Below are 20,691 nucleotides of genomic sequence, written 5' to 3' on the forward strand. Positions count from 1 at the left end.
AGCAATTGAGAGGAGAGTATGTTCTCACCAGGATCACCCCTACCACAAACACACTCACATATGCAAAAATACACACCAGACTTTGATGATGCTATAAATTGTGTCCCTGAGTTTTCTGTGCATAAAATGTTTGCTATCATGCCTAATAATTTCTGATTCCCTATCAAGGAGAGAATAAGCTGTTTAATGGCATACGTCTTACAGGCAGATGGTGCAGACTCTGCTGAGCTGCTGGCTATAATTTATTCTGTGTCAAGGGTGCACAGTGTGAGGCCCTGGGGCCACGTAAACCTTTGTCTGTTGCTTGTGTGGTCCCCGATGTTGATAGGGCCCCCTCTGCTTTCCCTTGAAGCTCAGGGGATCAGAGGTATTATGGAGGAATGGTGGTGACACTTCCTCTTGGCTTCTGAAATCACAGGAGGTTGTCGAAAGTAAAGCTGAACCCACTATGTTCTGCTAGTAGCATATGTGGCCTTGGATGTGCATGGGTGACCTGCAGTCAACCCCAGATGTGGCTGTCAAGGTTGAAAAGTTTTTGCCCCTTTCCTCTAATTGAGACTGGAGTAACATGGCATTTGTCTCTTCCAAAATCATTGAAAAGCTGTGCAAATGTTGTGGCCAAGATATGGCAGATCTTTGTTTAACACAAATCTTAGGCTTCTGGGATTTCCAGATGTCTGTTTTCCTTATAACTGTACTAAATAAATTAAAATATAACAATTTATTTAGGGATCTTGATGAGGATGGGCAAAGGAAAACAAATAAATATCTCATTTTTTTTAAAAAAGAGTGGACAGCTCCATTAATATAGGTATGGGGAAACTGTGGCCCTCCAGATGATGCCATGCTCAAAGGCCTAGTAGTTCCACCCAGCAAGGGCTGTGCTCTGAGATTACAGTTCCTTGGTGTATGGAGGGGCACATATTCCTTGCCTCTAATAATAGTTCCTGGGGTGAAGCAATATACAGTTGGCCCTCCACATTTGCAAATTTGACTTTTGCAGATTTGATTATTCATGGATTATTTGCTTCCACCTCCACTGCTGCCCTATGCCATTTTTAAGAGGGACTGCAAACCACATGAGACTGCAAATGTGTAGCAAGGCTTGCAAATCCCTATTTAAAATTGCATAGGGCAGCAAGTAAGGCAGCGGTAAGCCCCATGAGCCTCCTGCTTCTGCTTTGCGAAGGAACCTTACCACTTTGAAGGCATCCAAGGTGGGTTGAATCTGCAGAGGGCTGACTATATGTTCCATTAATGAACATGCCATTAACACTACTAGTAGATGATATATTTAAAGGGAACTGTGAGGTGTCTATATCTTTTTGCTGTGCTTCTCTCACAGAGGCTGCAAAACTGAAACTTCATCTGTGCTTGTTAGAGTCATGAATTATGGCCAGCATTGTAAATTGCCAAGGTTGCTAAGCAAACAGCTGGAGAGAATGAGTCGCCCTGAGGCTAGTGGGGTGATGTCACTAGATGAGCAGAAGGGAAAGGGATTTAGAACATTGTTGTATATAACACATGCTGTGTGCATGGAGAGAATCCAGGTAATCTCAGCCAAAAACTTCCAGATTCCATGTTCAGGATAATGTTACAACTGTTCTGCATTATGCAGAATGGAAAGATGCTCCCCTGTTGATTTATTTACTATTGTGTATCCATCTGATTCAGATGGATAATTCACATTGATTAATGAGCAATAGGCAGCGGCAGGAACCCTTTAGAATCAGGACCGGATAACTTGCAATCCCCCAGGTTTTGATAGACTACTGCTCCCACCATCCCTCTGCATTGGCCAAACTGGCTGGGACTGGTGGGAACTGATGTCCAATAACATCTGAAGAACCATTGTTTTCAGATTTCTAAACTACTTTGAGCATACATTGAGTCCCACTAATCTGATTTGCATGGACAGTAAAACACCAACAGTTAGGCACTGTGGATGGAGGGTTTGGTGTAGGAGCAATCCAGAATTAATGCTCTTAAGAGATGGTTTTAGAGTTTGGTATATTGTGCTAATATTGTGTACATGGGCATTTCCTGGGTACTCTGTGTTTTTTTTAAAAAACAAACAAACAAACAAAACAAGCCATGTAAAGACTAGCCTGACCTTCCTACCATTCAGGAAACTGGGAGAGTGAAATAATAAAATCAGCCAATGGAAAAAAAGTATGCACGTGATTACTTTGAATAATTTATTCTGATTCATTATTTATCTTAAAAGTTTTCAGCATTTGATTTAAGCATGCTCTGGAAGTGTAGACATCAGTGGCAGAAATTTGTTAGCTGTCTTTTTAAAAACAAGGCATTCACTTGTAAAATGTCCATGGAATAAACTGACATTTATGCATCGTCATTAAATAGCCAGATGCAGTGGATGGCCAGGATGAGGAGAGCATCTTGAGAGAATCAGCCCAGAATTCTACAGAAATTTATTTTTTGTAAAACATAGGAATGACAACAATCTGTTTCAGAATGATTCTGAATTGTTCCTTAATTTTCTTTTCAGTTTCAGAAGAACAATTATGATATCCAAGCAACCAAGAATAAATTAGTGGAGGTTGCAAATTATGTAGACAAGGTGAGATCAGATGTGTAAGTTTAACAAGAAGACTGGCACCCTTAAAAGGGCAAAAATTTAAAAACCTCAATGTCAATCTTATTTTCTGAGAAGACAACAGGTTGGTGGAAAAAAGCAGTCATTGGGAAGGGTGCTTAGCCCTTCCCTTCTCATCATCCTAACACTCTACTATTTGTGAAGTTGAAGGCTTTCATGGCCGGCATCCATAGTTTTTTGTGTTTTTTTGGGGCTATGTGGCCATGTTCTAGAAGATTTTCTTCCTGACGTTTCGCCAGCAGCTGTGGCTGGCATCTTCAGAGAATGCTTGGCTGGAAAAAAGTGGGTATATATATATACTGTGTGAGCCTGGGAATGCAGGAGTGATTTGCATGTGTATTGTTCTGTGCTGATGGCAGGCCTCAGGCTGGGAGGCTAATGCAAAAGAGGATTAATGTCTGCTAATTGGTGATCGTTATCTGCTGGGAAAGCCCCTGACTCTGAGTGGTTTCCCATTTGCATTTTCTGAGTCCTTATTTTGCTATTCCTCAGGACTGGTAGCCAAGTTTTGTTCACACAAGAGACACTGCAGACTGGGCCAGCCAGAAAAATCAGCAATAGCAGAACATGCCATAAACCATCCTAGGCATAAAATACTGTTTGAAAACACCGAAGTTCTGGACCTTGCCAACCATTACCATGTCAGGATGCACAGGCAAGCCATTGAAATCCACAAACACCTGGACAGTTTCAACCGGAAAAAAGAAACCCTTAAAGTGAACAAAATTTGGCTACCAGTCCTGAAGAATAGCAAAATAAGGACTCAGCAAATGCAAATGCGAAACATTCAGACTCAGGGGCTTTACCAGCAGATAATGATCACCAATTAGCAGACACTGATCCTCTTTTGCATTAGCCTCCCAGCCTGAGGCTTGCCATCAGCAACTGAACAATACACATGCAAATCACTCCTGCATTCCCAGGCTCACACAGTACACACACACACACACACACACACACACACACACACACACCTTTTCCAGGCAAGCATTCTCTGAAAATGCCAGCCACAGATGCTGGCGAAACGTCAGGAAGAAAATCTTCTAGAACATGGCCACACAGCCCGAAAAACCACCAAAAAACCTCTACTATTTATATCACTTTTCACTTGTGGACATCTTAGGAGTGCAGCTACATGCTGCATGCTCAGATGATTCTTGGAAGCTGCCCAGATGTGGGTAACTTCAAGATGCTCTGATGGCCTGGCATTTACATGCCACATGCTGCCAGAGCATCTTGAAGCCACCCTGGGGTTGTGGTGGGGCTGGGAAAGCTGGCTCTTTCCCAATCCAAATAGGAGCAGATCTTTTCCGTTCTAATTTGCGCTGGGCTCAAGGTGAATTGGGGCCATGGTATGTTTTTGCCACAGCCCCAATCTGTCTTTGGCAGGGGCAGCTTCTTGCCTGTCTGTTCCAGCCCATAGTTTAGTGGTTTTGAGTTACAGCAGGGTAGATTTTGATTTAACATTAGAAGGAACTTCTTGACAGTGAGAGTAGTTGAGCAATGGAACCAATTCCCTCGAGAGGTAGTGGGGCTTCCTTCTCTGGACGTCTTCAGAAGTAGGTTGGGCAGTTACCTGCTTTGGATGCTCTAGCTGGAAATCCTAATTTAAGTGGGGGATTGGATCTGATGGTCCATAGGGCCCCTTACCAACTCTATGATTCTGTGGTCCAAAAGACACTGCAGAAATAATCCAGTTTGAAACCACTTTAACTGCCTTGTTTCGGTGCTAGGGAATCCTGGGAAGTGTAGTTCTGTGAGACATTTAGCCTTCTCTGTCAGAGAGCTCTGGTGTCACAGTAAACTACAGTTCCCAGGAATCCCTATCACTGAACCAGGGCTGTTACAGCAATCTCAAACTGGATTATTTCTGCAGTGTGTTTTGGACATATGATTCTAACCAGGGCTGGCCTGTTTAGCTTCCAAGATCAGATGGGATGTAGTGCCTTCAGGGTATTTGTGGCTTTAAATGGTTTTATATGTTTTATACTTTAACATTATTTTGAATTGTTTTTAAATGGTTTAAAGTGGCTTTGGTGTCTGTATTTCACTTAAAGGTTTGTGTTATAGTCTGGGATAGATAGACAATTAACCACAGCTCTTCCTTTTGGTTTCAACCTCTCAGTTTTACAAATCTCTAAATATACGGATTGCTCTCGTTGGACTTGAGGTCTGGAATGACCACAATAAGTGTGAGATCTCTGAGAACCCACATTCAACCTTGTGGTCCTTTCTTTCTTGGAGGCGAAAAATACTCAAACATAGGAAGCATGACAATGCCCAGCTGATCACGTAAGTGATTTTAACACAAATACTGTGGCCTTTCTTCTAGTTGTAAGAAATGATTGAACTTATCCTGTTGTTGCTATGCATTATGCTTTGGGTTTCAGTTGAATAGGCTGCAATTATGATTGTAAATCTAGGAGCACTTTTTTAAAAAAGAAAACATTAATGCATGTCTGCACATAAAGAAATGCATCTGAACATATGCCACATCATTTGTTGATTGTAAATGTATTGTAGAGTTATATACCACATTTACAGTGGGTATTACTTCCACAGCCAAGGGAAATAGTGATGTTGTATTCATCTCCAATTGTGAATATGTGTATAATTCCCACAACCATTTATACAATGGTTCTGGAGTATATGGTTTATAAAGAAACAGCCATTGTATACATCCCTTAGTAATTTAACAAAGAAGAGGGACAGTGCTAAAAACTATGTAAAGCTTTTTTCACTTCACCTCAAGTATACTTGAAGTTCTCAAATAGCTAAGTATTTTTCATCTGTTTTTTAATATGTGTCTCGTGAAGGCAAATCAAATAATATTTAAATTTTGCCAAACGGTGAAAGACCTTCTTCCTTTTTTGAGACAAATTCATTTCCTAGAGGTTCCATGAGACACATTTGATTTCCACCATCAGAGAGTAGTACCAACAGAGTCTGTATCTGTTTCATCTTTCTTTGGTGACAGGGTATTCCTTTTTTCTTCTTCTGAACTTGCCTCTGAACTTTGATCAGCTGTAGCCTTAGTTTTGTCATTTCAATTTCCGCTTCTGGAACCATGCAATTCCTTACCATATTTATGCAAAAAAATCAGACCAAACCAAAACAAAACCTTTTGCCTTTTGGATAGTGTTAAGAGTGAATCTTTGCTGAAAATGAAAAATTACTCCTTCCAGTTTCTCCCCCTTCCATAATGCTTAGACTCTGTGAAAAAGTTACAATCCTTTATTTTCTTCAAAAATCTTGCTGGTATGTCCTTGTAAATAAAAAAAAATGTTTTGAAAAAGACCTGTAGCAGCACATTCTTCTGTAGAAATACTCAGTGGCATGTAATTTTCGAGATCAGTGGGAGGGGGGCAGTGACATTCATCTGGGGCTTTATTTCCAGATTTGCTTTTAAAATGTAACTTTTTGATTAGCTGGACATACATTTACAGTGGGAGAACTGATATGGTGTAGTGGTTTGAGTGTTGTACTACAACTGTAGGCAGTTGTGGAGTCCTCTTCTGAGGTTTTTAAACAGAGGCTGGATAGTCATCTGTCAGGAGTGCTTTGATTGTGCTTCCTGCATGGCAGCGGTTGGAATGGATGGCCCTTGAGGTCTCTTCCAACTCTGTGATTCTCTGATTTTAAGTGTCATGATAACCAGCAATGGATTCAAACTACAGGAAAAGAGATTCCACCTAAATGTTAGGAAGAACTTTCTGATGGTAAAAGATGTTCAGCAGTGTCTCAGAGAGTGATGGATTCTCCTTCTTTGGAGGTTTTTAAGCAGAGGCTGGGATGTCATCTATCAGAAGTGCTTTGATTATGTCTTCTTGCATGGCAGGAAGTTGGATTGGATGGCTCTTGTTGTCTCTTCCAACTCTATGATTCTATGAGATCAGGATTCAGTTCCCCACTTGGCCATGAAAACCCACTGGATGATCTTGAGTGAGTCACACACTCTCAGCCCCAGAAAACCATGTGATAGGGTCACCTCAAGATTGCCATAAGTTGGAAATGACTTCCAGGCACACAACACCAACACCAACAAGGCTTTGTGTGAATCTTTTAATGTTCAGAACTGTAATACAACTCTTAAATTTGAAATTTCACTCTGTATTTCAGTGGCATGTCCTTCCATGGTACTACTATAGGCTTGGCCCCTTTGATGGCAATGTGTTCTACCTATCAGTCTGGAGGAGTGAATATGGTGAGTTATTCTTGATCAAATAATAAGAGAGCAATTATTGTTCTTATTTTTATGTCTCTCCAGATTGATTCTTACCTATGGCAAGCCTGTCATAAGGTTGTCCTTGCTTTCCTCTCAGGCTGAGAAAGTATAACTTGCCCAAAGTCACCCAGTAGGTTTGCTTGGCTGAGCAGGTATTCAAACGCTGGTGTCCCAGAGTCCTGGTCCAGCAGTTTGATTTTAACAGAACTCAAGATTGTCCAGTGAAATTGAGTGACAGTGGATTTATGACTATTCCACTATTTTGAGCACCACAAAAATAACATATAGAATTGGTTCCAAATGATGTGATGATGGCCACTAGAACTGGATCTACCATTAGATAGGTTTCAGTGCTGCCAAAAGGCAGCAAATTCTTGTTATTTTTGTATGACAATTGTATTTTTTGCTCCCTAGAAGAGAAATTTGTGGGAATCTGGTTAGCCTTTGGTGGTTTATGCTGCTTGAGTCAGGGAAAGATATTTCATTTGCTGCTCTGGTTCAGAGAACACAATATCTTGATTGGCCCTGACAGCTGATAAACTAGACAGCTTTGAATGGGATTAAACAAATTCATGAAAGATATGTTTATTGGCTAGCTACTGGAGAAAGATAGATACTGTTTACAGTAGCTAAATAGAACTACATCTGTCTCTCTCTGTTCACGGACTTGGAGTCTGTTGTCTCACTCCATCATGGACGGCAAGCATGGAGGGACAAAATGGTGCATGTGTTTGAGGCGCACATGCCACACATGAGAGCGTGCACCCATTTTAACTAAGGGGCTTTGCATTCTGATTTGCGGGTGGGTGGTGTGTGTGTGTGTGTGTGTGTGTGTCCATAATGGATGCCCCACGAATCAGAAGGGATGACTGTAATTTCAAATACCATTTCCTGAGACAACAAACGGTCAAAAAGGGCTGTAGCCTACATGCCTTGCCAGTGAACTGTCCAAAAACATGTGGTTGGCCATTGTCAAAGATAAATATTTAATTCCGTGTTAGGCAACTTTGGCTATTCAATCGCTGTTGCTGTTACATAATCATCATCATCATCTTTTTTTCTTTCCTGCCTCTCCTCAAGGCTTGAGTCAGGGTACAACACATTAAGACACAATTAAAAATACATAAACCCACAGTTAAAATACAATACTTTTCTTCATTCAGCCCATTACCTCTTCTAAGCATTCATTCAGAAGAGACACACTATCCTTAGGTGAAGCTGTTTTTGAAAACATGGAGAAGTATATTTGGGTGTCGTCAGCATACTGATAGCACCCCATCCCCTGCCTCCAGATGATCTCTCCCAGTGGTTTCATGTAGATGTTGCATAGCATTTGGGATAGGATAGCACCTTGTGATATGCCATATAACACCTCCTTTTTAGAGGAGCAGCTATCCTGAAGCACCATCCTCTGGAACCTGTTTGAGAGGTAGTACTGGAGCCATTGCAACACAGTGCCTCCCATTCCCAACCCCCTTGGGCATTCCAGAAGGATACCTTGCTCAGTGGTATTGAACGTTGCTGACAAGTCTAAGAGCACCAGTGGGGTTGTACTCTATATCCTACCTTTTCCTCAGTTTGGGACTTAAAGACAGCTTACAAAGGTTACAGCAGGTACCACTAAAAATAAATAAATGAATAAATCACATGCAAAAATTGATAACATAACTAAACTTACAATAGTATTAAAAGCTTGACTATTAAATAGAAAACCACAAATAAGCAGGACAAGCACATTCTGAAAGCCCCCCCCCCCCCCCCAAGAAATCAGTCATCTAAGGCCTGCTGAAAGAAATAGTTCTTGCCTGTGTTAGTATAGCAGGGAGGGTGCTAGTAGAACCTCTCCAAAAAGTGAGTTCCAGAGCCTGGGGACAGGCACTGAAAAGGCCCTCTCCCATGTTCCCACCAGATGTACCTCTGAGGATGGTGGAACAAAGAGAAGGGCTTCCTCAGAGGACGTGAAAACATTTTCGTGCTCATATGCCAGAATATGGCCCTTCAGATAACCCAAACATGGGCCTTTTAGGGCTTTTTAGGTCACAGCCAGAATTTTGAATGTTTTTTGGAATATAACACTTATACTCTCCTGCCTGTGTCTGTGATGGCTCCAACTGATGGAATTTAGAACCCAGAAACACCTAGTAGCCCATGGGTGCCCCACTCTGGATTAAATGAACGATGACTATAATCTAGCAAGGTGGCTCTTATGTTTTTTAACAGCAGATCACCCCATAAAACAATAAATCCATGATTTTATGTTTTTTAATCCTAGTGATATGACTTTGAGGAACAAGAAAATATAATAGAAGCTATATCTTCTCATTTATTTCATGAATTAGGAGGCAGTGTTTTTTTTTAAATATTTTATTAGTGAATAAACAAATTGTTAACTTACAGTAATAACATTGGTGAACATACAATTAAAAGAAAAAGAAAAAAGAAATAGAAAAAAGAAGAAAAAATAAATAAAAAATTATCTGAAGATGCCAGCCACAGATGCTGGCGAAATGTCAGGAAGAAACTCTTCTAGAACGTGGCCACATAGCCCAAAACCCCCACAAAAAACTATAAATAAAAAATATTTCCTCCAAACCTAAAACTAAATTCTTTTAGACTTCCAACCCATATAATTGACAGTTGATTACATCTATCATTATTTTCATTCATCTCTGTATCAACTCATAACTATTATACTCAGAAAGAATAATCACATTGACAAGTACAAAGCAAATAAATAATTATTATATATTGAATCCTAAAGTAGCAACATTCCCTCTCAAATTATTCAGGAGGCAGTGTTTTAAATTGTTTCTAAAACCACATCATCATTGCCAGGATGGATCAGTCCCTACCTTTATCAAGCTGAGCTTCATGTCATCTAGTTTAGCTGGTAGTAGTATCTTTAGAGAAGAAGTAAATGGGGTTAAGTAGCAGAGAGAGAATCCAAGTGTTCTCAGTATGCAGGAGAAATATGCATCCCATAGCTTCCCAAAGATGCTGGCAACATTGATCTATTAGAAAGCTTAGTAATGAAAACTACTACTGCTACTACTACCACCACCACCACCTATAGATGTTGTACAGTGAGCCCTTGGTATCCACTGGGGTTTGGTCCCCCCCCCCCCCCAAGATACCAAAATCCATGGATGCATGTCCATTATATACAATCACATAGTAACAATGTGTCCCTTATATAAAATGGCAAAATCAAGGTTTATTTTGGGAATTTTTGTATCTGAATATTGTCAGTATTGTCAAATACAGTGGATGGTTGAATCCACGGATGCAGAATCCGTGGATACAGAGAACCCACTGTATAGTAGTAACTCCCCAGGAATAGAACTACTTTTGAAGAAGTTGGCTGATACAAAGCTCTGTAAACAGATGGATAGATTAGAACTGCAGTCTTATGTATATCAAACTGATTATACCTGATTATGTTTGTCTGATTTTGGAAGCAAAGCAGAGCCATGAGGCTGGCAAGAGCGAGAGGCTTCTCAGTCACTGCTCAGCCAGCTGCTCAATTGCTGCTCCCAAGGTGACTGGATGGAAAAGGGAGCAGTGACCAAGATTGATTGTTTTGAATTTGCAGTAGAACAGTAGACCTAATATCAAGAAATACACAGTGATGAGTGGGTGCTGGGATTGTCACCCAAGAGACAGTTTGGGGACCACTGTTATAGACTGATAGATTACAACTACAGACTTAGGTAGTATCATACCACTATGATCATTCTTGATTATATTTGTCTGATTTTGGAAGATAAGCAGGGCCTGGTTGATTAATTGATTTTATACCTTGTCTTTCTCCCAGCATGGGATTCAAGACAGTGAATTGGTTAGTACTTTGATGGAGCACAACCAGGGAAATACCAGAGATCCACAGGTAGAGCTAAGAAAGAATCTTGCCTGAAAAACGGAGCCTTTGCAGTTTTCAGGTCAGATAAAATACTGGGCTAGATGAACTAATATTCTGACTCGGTATAAGCTGGTTGCCTAGTACACTCACTTGAGTGTAAGTCCCTTTGAACGCATGGATCCTGTTCTTCTAAAGCATGCCTACCTACCCAGACTGTTAGCCTAGACCACTGTGTCAGATGACTGCTATCCTCAAGGGGAGAGAGGAGAAGTAGACAGTGGTGGTATTTGATGCCTGCAGATGACACACCTACATTCAGATTGCATTTTCATGTTTTACACCATCAGCCATGTCATTTTCTTTTCAGCTGGATGGTATACATTTCCATCCATACTTTGCTACACAGCATATTGACTTTTACCTTTGTTTTTCTACCTGGACAGGATCACTCTGAAAATGCAATTGGAGTTGCTGCCACAATGGCCCATGAAATGGGTCATAACTTTGGGATGAGCCATGACTCAGCTGGCTGCTGCACTGCCAGTGCTAAAGATGGAGGGTGCATCATGGCTGCTGCAACAGGGTGAGTTTCCTCCCTCCCTCCCTGCCTAATACATTGTTTTCATTTTAGGCTGAATTAAGATCTGTTGCTAGTTGGTATCTTTGTTGTTATGTGCCTTGGAGTCCTCTTTGACTTATGGCAACCATATCATAGGGTTTTCTTGGCAAGATTGATTCAGAGGAGGTTTGCCATTGCCTTCTTCTCTGAGGCTGAGAGAGGATGACTTGTCGAAGGCCATCCAGTGGGTTTCCATGGCTGAGTGGGGATTTGAATACAAGCCAGTGTAACATAGTGGTTTGAATGTTGGATTATGACTTTGGAGACCAGGGTTTGATTCCTAGCTCAGCCATGAAACCCACTGGGTGACCTTGGGCCTCAGGGAAAGGCAATGGCAAACCTCACCTGAACAAATCTTGCCAAGAAACCCCATGATAAATTTGCCTTATAAATTTGCCACCATAAATCGGAAATAACTTGAAGGCACACAACACACATGCACATTCCTAGTCCAAGATATATTCACACATGCAGAGCAAGCAAGTATAGCCTAGTACATCAGTGACCTCCTCTGGGATGTAAAGGCCAGAGAGATCTTTGGGGTAACCAGTCAACTATGCCCTCTTCCCACTGAAAAGGGCATAGTCCTTTTGGAAGTCTGACAAAGCAACAGAAATTGAAGAATGGAGAATGAAGCTGTTTCATATGATGGAACTAGATTTATTATCACATAAAATGGAAAATCAAGATAGCTCCAAATGGAGGATAAGCTGGGAATCTGTCATAAGATTTATGGAAAGAAAATGGGGGGAAATGGCTAATTGGACCTCAAATATGGATGAAATTGTATAAAAAATTTATGATACGAGATTAGAATTTGTAAGGATAAAAGAAGGGACATACTACATGTCAAAGGAATTTTTATTTCTTTTTTTACTTATCTTTTACTTTACAAATTCGAGCTGATAGAGATCGATAATCCAGAGTAAGTGAGAACTAAAATACAAGAATTGAAAATGAGGTGTAAAGGGGCTACCCCCTTAAATGGAATAATCAAAATACTCAGACTCACATTAGAAGGTGAGGTAAAGCGTTACATATTTTGTTTAATTTGTTTTTCTGTATTACAATTAAAATAATAAGGATTGTTGGAATAGGGCGTGGGAGATAAGCGAGTGTGCTATCTGTATTATGTGTCAGTGTCACAAGAAGTTATGTGTATTAATAATATTTAAGATCATTCCGGGTTTCGTAGGGGGATATAGGGAGTGGTACTAAATCTACAGCCCAAATCCAAAGTAAGAAATGTAATATAAGGGGGGGGGGGAGATTTGGGAATGCATTTTGTAAAGTATAAAGTTGTGATTATAATAAGAGATATAATGCTTGATGGATAAAGAGTATTGAATTTAATAAAATATATGGAAAAAAAGAAAGAAAAGGGCATAGTCAACATACTCTTACTGTACAGGGAAGAATTCCATCACAACTTCTAGAGAAGTCTGAAATGTTAAGACTAGCTGTCTTTTGATCTGCACACTGCTCTGGGTAGTGTAGATCAGGTTGATTTGCTTTAATATACAGCCCAAATGGAAACCTTCATTATCCCTAGTTACAATACGTGATGATCAATTCAAATAATGCATACCCTTCCCCTGCTTCTTAACAGGCACCCATTTCCCAGGGTTTTCAACAGGTGCAATAGGAAGGAGCTGGACCGATTTCTTCAGTCTGGTGGAGGGATGTGTCTCTATAATATGCCAGATACTAAGACTTTATATGGAGGACAGCGGTGTGGAAATGGCTATCTGGAAGAAGGGGAAGAATGTGATTGTGGAGAGGTGGAGGTAACTCCCTTTTGGTTTTCAAAGAAGTAGCCTTGTTAGTCTCTTGCAGCATAAGGTATAAAGCATATCTGTACAGTTGTGGGAGTGGGATAGAATGCAAGTTTAATTAATTAATTATTACATTTGCCACCTTGAATTTCAAGATGGGAGAGAGGCAGGATTAATATCTGACCTTTCTCCTATCTTGGGATTCAAGGAGGCAAGTGTAATAGTAACTGTAAAAATATGCTGTATACCTAATACCACTCAATATTGTATCTGAAGAAGTGTGTTTATATCCTCAAAAGCTCATGCTGAGATTTAAAAAACAGTCTAAAAGATTGTGCCACATTTCTTTTTTTCTCCCTCTCCTTCGTTTCTATTCTGATTTGGTTTGTTACATAGATTTCCTAATTAGTGGCATTGCCAATAACATCCTCTTCTATTGGTTTACTACAACTCTTAAAATGAAAGCTAAAATGTGTCCAGTGTAGACAAAGAATGGGGAAAATGAAACTATGAGGTCTCTGGTTCAGTGAATTCAAACTATTATCTCTAGATCCTACTTAAAAGCCTCCCCCTGCCCCAGTGTTTTTCATTCTCTATAATAACTCCTTTATGTGAACCTGGAAGTTTACATTGCCCTGTCTCAGTCACAGACTTTTGCCATTAATCTTTCATTCCTATCTTTTTCATGTTTTCGTTCCAAAGTTCACAAGGAAGAAAAGTTGAAGGAGATATGCATAGGTTTTTTTTATTGGCAGCAATAGGAGAGGTCCATTTGGGATATCCTAAAATCTCTTGCTGTTCCTTCAGCCAAAACCAATTCCACCCTAGTTTAACACTAAAAGTGTTGAGATTAAGCCTTATCATTCTCTATAACGGGGTTTGATTGTACAGATTATAAATTTTCTAATCCTATTAATTTTCTAGTCCATCAAGAATTGAATAAGCTGTAACATAGAAAACTGTTTTGTACCACATTAGACTACAGTATTTGCCCTTCTGTCTTAGTATTGTCTATACCAGTGCTGCTCAAAGTGGTGACCTGGACATTGGTGCCAGTCCATGAGCTATTGGCTGCTGGTCCATGCTGAGTTTCCAAGAAAGAAAGAAATAGTTGTTATAGTCAGTTGGTACAAATGTGCGGGTCCCTGGCACATTAAATTAAAAACAAAAACAAAAACCTATCAGTCTCCCACATCAGATAGCTTAGGAAACATTAGTCTACACCACTCATTTCCACCAACATAGCACCCCCCCACGCACACATCATGTTTGTGCAATACAGGCTGGAAATAATGTGAGTTATAGTCAAGCACCTCTGAAGGTACTGTGGAAAGCTGGTCTACATTGACTGATGAAGGATCTCAGATGTCCAGCATGACCTATATCCTGATCTTTTAAACTGGAGATATGAATATCTGAACCTGGAGCCATTGGCATGCAAAGTGTGTGCATTCAACTGAGTTATAGTTGAAAGGAACTCCCAACCTCTGAAAATGTCCATATTTTATTTTTCCATTGAGCTACTCCAGGACTAAAACTCCAAAAAGTACCAGCTTGAGACTGCCAATGCAAGTTGAAATTGAGGGTCCTATATGTTCAGTTGACTATAGAATGTCAGAAGAATGATTAGTTGCTTTAGAGGGCAATCCTTTCCCTAGTGCTTGTTTTCTCCCTTTTGCCCACTGTGCAGATAGTCAGATGTCATCACAGCCCAAGGGAATAGGTCTTCTAAAATGGATCCACAGTGGTCAAGTATTTGTACTAGTTGTAACATAAAATGGGAGTAGTGGCTCTGGAAAGAAATTCAGAACAGACAGTAGTACTTTGATCCACATTTATTTGAAAATTGTAGGGCGATTAGAAAGTATGCTATGGTGGCTTGCTCCAGATTCCTTGGTATGCTTGGGTTGAAGACTGAGAGCATGTGCAGCTGCAACACTTTTACAATCCAGCCTGACAGAAGATGCAAATGCTTTCCAATGTTTTTAGCTTCAGAACATTTGTCCTGTGTCATTTCTCCCATTTGTTTCCCAGGAATGTAATAATCCTTGCTGCAATGCTGCTGATTGCTCTCTGAAGCCTGGTGCTGAGTGTGCCCATGGAACTTGTTGTCACCTGTGCAAGGTAAGCTTATTACCTGGTTACTCTCTGCACAACACACAGAAAGAAAGGTTTGACTCATCTGTCTATAACTCAATGAATGAGAAGCAGATGGAGGAATCAGTCAATTTGGGGCCAGTGTGGAGATTAGGCTGTGTCGATTTTAGTCATCACAGTTCTCTTCAGAAACTCAGGTAGTAATGTTAAGTGGAAGAATACATGTGCAGCACTGTAATACTAAACATTGTACATTTATCTCTTTGTTTGCCATCTTTATATCCCACCTTTTTTGAATGAGCTAAAGTGGCATATATATATCTCCTTTCCCACTTTATCCTCACATCAACTCTGTTAAGTAGATTAGTCTGAGAGAAAGTAACTAGCCTATTGTAAGTTTCATGGCTAAATAGGGATGGCAGACTCAGCCTACTACAGTCCCTGTTCAATTCTCAAAATTGCTATTCCACACTGTCATACATACTGTATATTAAAATGCTTGTGTTTTCTTGTAGAAGGGTGTAGACTGTTATAGTAGCAATCTGAAAATGAACACACAGACCTTATATCTGGACTTAATCCATGGACACCTGGCTATTTTAACTATCCATGTGCCAATGATATTAGACAATGTCAGATTTATACTCCCTATCTTTTGGGCAGATTTTGCCTGGCATGTCTTCTGTTACTGCATGTTTTGTGACAGTCTGTGGACTGAAATCTCCAGGTGTCTGTAGGCCCAAGCACAACTGTGAAAGAGCCACTTATTTTATTCTCTTTTGTATCACCCCCTCCCACACCAGCTGTTTTGGCTTATACTGGAGACTGCTGGAGATTATGGGATTTAACAACAGCAAGTGGAGAGCTTGTCTTTCAAAGCAGGCCACTGGCTGGGTGGGGATCAGAGGAGAACCTTCCAGCTTGATTGTATTACTAGTTTACCAGTGTCTCTTTTTGTGGGCTGCTGTTGTGTGCCTCACTGACTGCACAGACAAAGCATGCACTTAGGAACACAGAGGGTGTTCTTCAGGGGGATTAAACTCTCTTGGTGTGTTGGCCAATGGCTGACTATTCTCTTGCATATTGCAGAGCTGAATTTTTTTTTACCAGTAACTTTAGGTTAGGGTTGGGCTGGCTCTTTATGGAGGCAAGTGATGTCTGCATCTCAGTTTACATCTCAGATTTCCTAGGAAAATGTAGTTAAAATAGTCTTGGTATGTGAACTCCTTCCATACTCCTCCCTGAGGGCTAATTCCAGGTGCCTGAAGGGTGCCTAAAATCCTTGCACATGTTGGCTTTGTGCTTGTGGCAAACCAGTCAGACAGGACCACTTTGTCAGCAGGATTCAGCTTCTTGCTTCTTGCACACCAGTGCCAGCCTATATTTTTGGTTGTTTGTGATGGCATGTGGCACCTTAATGCTCTACATGTTAGCAGCTGCATACAGCTGTCTGCATACTGGCATAGAGCCAACATACACAGCAATTTCAAGCGGCCATTGCTTCTCCAGTGATGGTGAGAATCGGTTCCAGAGCTTGGACAAGTTACTTTTTTGGACTATATCTCCTTGACATCCCAGTTAGGGGAGTCTGTGAGTTATAGTCCAGCAAAGTATATTTTCTGAGTTATCATTAATTCTTAGCATTGTTTGGTTTGCATATATCCAGGTTTCCGTTTGATTTTACAAACACAGAAATTGTTTTCTTTTTTATCACTCTGTTGAATCTTGGTAGAAAATGCTACAGATACCATTGGTGTGTCACTTATTCAAGCAAGTAGGGATCACTTGATGGTACTAGCCAGCAGCTTGCTCAGCTAACAGAATATCACTGATGAATCTAGAACCATGGACTCAAAAATTATCACTAAATAATATACCAGGCACTGCCAAGAATGCAGAAACTGTCTGGTCCCTTCTCTGTCTATCAAGCCCAGCATTATCTACTCTGAATAGCAGAAAAAACTGAGCTATGTATCAGGAACAGGTCTTTCATAGAATCCAACAAAAAAGGAACCACAAAATAGGCTACTAAGAGTAAAACAAAACAATGGAATAGACACATTTTCCCAGAGAGACAGTGTGGTATAGTGATTTGAGCATTGGACTAGCATTCCAGGAGTGCAGAGTTCAAATCCCCATTCATCCTTGGAAACCTACTGGATGGCCTTGGGCAAGTCACACACTCTCAGCCATAGAGGAAGGCAAGAGCAACCCTATCAGCACAAATCTTGTTAAGAAAACTCTGTGATAGCGTTGTCTTAGGGTTGTCATAAGTCAGAAATAACTTGAAGGTATACAGCAACAACAGACAATTTTATTCATTATTCCAAAGCATTTTGGACTCCTTATCTTTTCAATGGTCCTTAACCAAGATAATTCTGAATAATGATGTGATGGGAGTTGTCTGTTTATTACAGGTCTCTCTTCTGTGCTATAGCTACAAACAAATCCTGAGTTATGTATATGTACATTGCCTCTTCAGATTGTGCTATAGTGAGGCAAAGTGGTAAAGCACTTACCAGGAAGGATAAGTAGCTGGACACTGATAGTAATCTTGACAAGAAGCTCATTGTTCAAAAGAAACCACTGTTATTTAGGCTAGTACTTCAAGTGATCCAAAGAGCTGCAACCAGATAACTAATGGGTGCTCATTATAGGGAGCCTCTAACTATGTCTAACCACTATTTCCAGGCACAGTTTAAAAGTGTTGGTGATGTCCTATAAAGCATTGTGCAACTCAGATCCAGGCTGTTTGAATGGCCATTATGTTCCCACATGAACCTGCTTGAGCTTTAAGATCTCTGGGGGAGACACTTCTCTCTATCCCATACTTTCACAGGTGGAAACATGGGAGAAGGCCTTCTCTGTGGCTGTTCCCACACTTTGGAACCCTCTCCCTGGGGAAGTTAGGATGTCTCCCTTTTTGCTGTCTTTTTGGTTGCTGATTAAGACCTTTCTGTTCCAGCAAGCCTTTTGGAATTGATTATTAACAAGAGAAGGGCTTTTTATTTTGCTGTTCTGTGTTTAATATTTGTTTTTAAATTTTACTTTAAAACAAATATTAAACACAGAACAGCAAAATAAAAAGCCCTTCTCTTGTTAATAATCAATTCTGCTAGTCTAATCTTGACTCCCGTCTGTTTTTAACTATATGTGCTTTCATTGTAATTTTCTGCCTTTTATAAGCTTTTTGTAAGCTGCCTTGAATCCCAGTGGGGAAGAATGGCAGGATGGGATGGATAAAGGGATGGATGGGTGGATGGTGTCCTGTAGAATCAAATTAGTATGGAGAAGCCACCATAGGCCAAAAAAGTAGCCTTTTCACTTAAAACACCACCTTAGATTCCACCTAAGTCACCCAGAAGTCAATGAAATCACTATCTGAATCCTTTCTTTAGTTGATCTCCCCAGGAACTCTTTGCCGGGACCAGGCTAGACCGTGTGACTTGCCTGAATATTGTACTGGCAGATCGCCATTCTGCCCTGCAAATTTCTACCAGTTGGATGGCACTCCATGTGTGGATGGGAGAGCCTACTGCTACAGTGGAATGTGCCTCACGTATGAACAACAGTGCTTGCAGCTCTGGGGTTCTGGTAAGTTGTTCTCTGAGAAGGAGAAGTGCTCAAATGGCAGGGAGAGGACTTTCATTTTGAAGGTTACCGGGAATTAAGAAACAAAAGGTTCCTCTGCTGCACTTGCAGGACTGTAGTTTTATTCATACTGGAGAAAATGGTAAAGAGAGAGGCTGGGATATGGACTTGAGTCTCCATACTTTGAGACTACTGTGACCAAATACGATCAAGGATGGGATTTGTTCATTTTATTAGAAGAAGGAGTTGTAGGAGAGGTAGCTAAATTAAGTGGCATGGGCTAAGAAAAATAGCATCTCTTGAAATTCCATCTATACCTCAGCTGTTAATGGCTGTCTGCTATTGCATTGTAAGAGATCCAGTGTGGTGTAGTGGTTTGAGCATATGATTCTGGAGACCAGGGTTTGAATCCCCACTCAGCCATGGGAACCCACTGGGTGACCTTGGGCAAGTCACATTCTTTCAGTCTCAAAGAAAGGCACAGGCAATCCCCCTCTGAACAAATCTTGCTGCCTTTGGATCACCATAAAGTCAGAAACAACTTGAAAGCACACAACAAAACCTTATTCCCATTTTGTTAAATTTCCAAACAGCTGGAAGCTGAAAAGAGAAGTAATTCTGCACACTCCTCCAGTCTTACCAATGGTGAATTTTATCCATTTGGTCAAATCCTCAGGTGTTTGAAGAGTATACCAGTGGATTTGAATTACACACAAATTTAGCAGATTTATAATCTGGCTCAATTTCTTTTCTTCTTTTCATTTTGCGTCTAGTCTTGGATAATCTCTTTTCAACTTATTTTTCTAAAACATAAGGACTAGAAACCTTCATCAAATAAATTCTGTGTGATTTTTATCACAAATTCATGTGCTAATACATGTTGTTTGCTAAGCTGCAACATTGGTTACATGGTGTGTATTTTTCAATTCTGCCTGTGTCATAAGAAGAGCGATGCTGTCTCAGATTACTGTCTCAAGTGGTACAGTCCCTTTTCATCTTCCTGCTTTTTTTTTAATCTGAGAAGAAGAGTAATGAGCGTGGATCCAGTGACATGGATGAAATTAGATGGGCAGTGACAGCTCATGGCTTCTGTGTCACTAAACCACTCCAATTTCAGTCTGCATTTTAAAGGAGTTATCCAAGGTGCTGAAATCTACCCTCTCCAAAATAAGTTCAGCACCATAGATAAATTTAAACTACAGTATATACTCAACTATGTCGCTCTCATGTATAAGTTGAGGGGAGGTTTTGGGAGCAAAATTATAGATTTCGATATGACCCATGGATAAGTCGATCATAAGACTTAAGATCATGTAACAAAAGGATCTAAAGGATGAAACAAAGGAAGATGATGCCAAAGAACTTACAAAATTTCAAGAGGCATAACTGTTTGTGTTCACAGCGAAGGATGGATGGATGAAAGAGTAAAGGAAGGTTAGTACTTCTAGGACAGATTATATTCTTGCTTTTTGCTAGGGGATGGTTTCTATTTTTATGAGGGTTAAAGTACAGTATTTAACCTTGACCTGTGGATAAGTTGACTCAGATTTTTTGGGTCTGTTTTTTGACAAAAATTTCTATATACAGTAAAATGCAGAGCAGGTTCACCACTCTATGGCATGGAAACCATATGTTGCCACTGCAGATGGGTGATAGGTTTGGGTAAACAGCCCTCTTCTACAGAGACTAGTCATATGAATCTCTTCCATACAGGAGCAAGGCCTGGACCTGATATCTGCTTTGAGCGGGTTAATGCTGCTGGAGATTCTTACGGAAACTGTGGGAAGGACATCAATGGCAGATACAAGAAGTGCAACACAAGGTAGAAAGTAGTCCAAACTGTTCTGTGTAGAATGAGATCCTTCTGTGTCCTTAGAAGCTAAAAGCTGAAAAATTAAGGAAAAC

General features: G+C 40.4%; 1 protein-coding gene across 1 annotated transcript in view; it reads left to right on the top strand.

The window, feature by feature from the left end:
- Positions 1–20,691, top strand: part of ADAM19 (ADAM metallopeptidase domain 19) — an 84,314-nt gene that overhangs the window by 48,908 nt on the left and 14,715 nt on the right. Inside the window, exons 7-14 of the mRNA XM_089501272.1 lie at positions 2,513–2,584; positions 4,746–4,912; positions 6,740–6,824; positions 11,148–11,287; positions 12,933–13,110; positions 15,133–15,222; positions 18,594–18,789; positions 20,500–20,608. Of these exons, the coding sequence (XP_089357398.1) occupies positions 2,513–2,584; positions 4,746–4,912; positions 6,740–6,824; positions 11,148–11,287; positions 12,933–13,110; positions 15,133–15,222; positions 18,594–18,789; positions 20,500–20,608 (1,037 nt within the window). The remainder of the gene's footprint in view (positions 1–2,512; positions 2,585–4,745; positions 4,913–6,739; positions 6,825–11,147; positions 11,288–12,932; positions 13,111–15,132; positions 15,223–18,593; positions 18,790–20,499; positions 20,609–20,691) is intronic.

Source organism: Sceloporus occidentalis, unplaced genomic scaffold, assembly GCF_023333645.1.
Source record: "Sceloporus occidentalis isolate IW3139 unplaced genomic scaffold, rSceOcc1.0.p SCAF_1, whole genome shotgun sequence".
Taxonomy (NCBI): domain Eukaryota; kingdom Metazoa; phylum Chordata; class Lepidosauria; order Squamata; family Phrynosomatidae; genus Sceloporus; species Sceloporus occidentalis.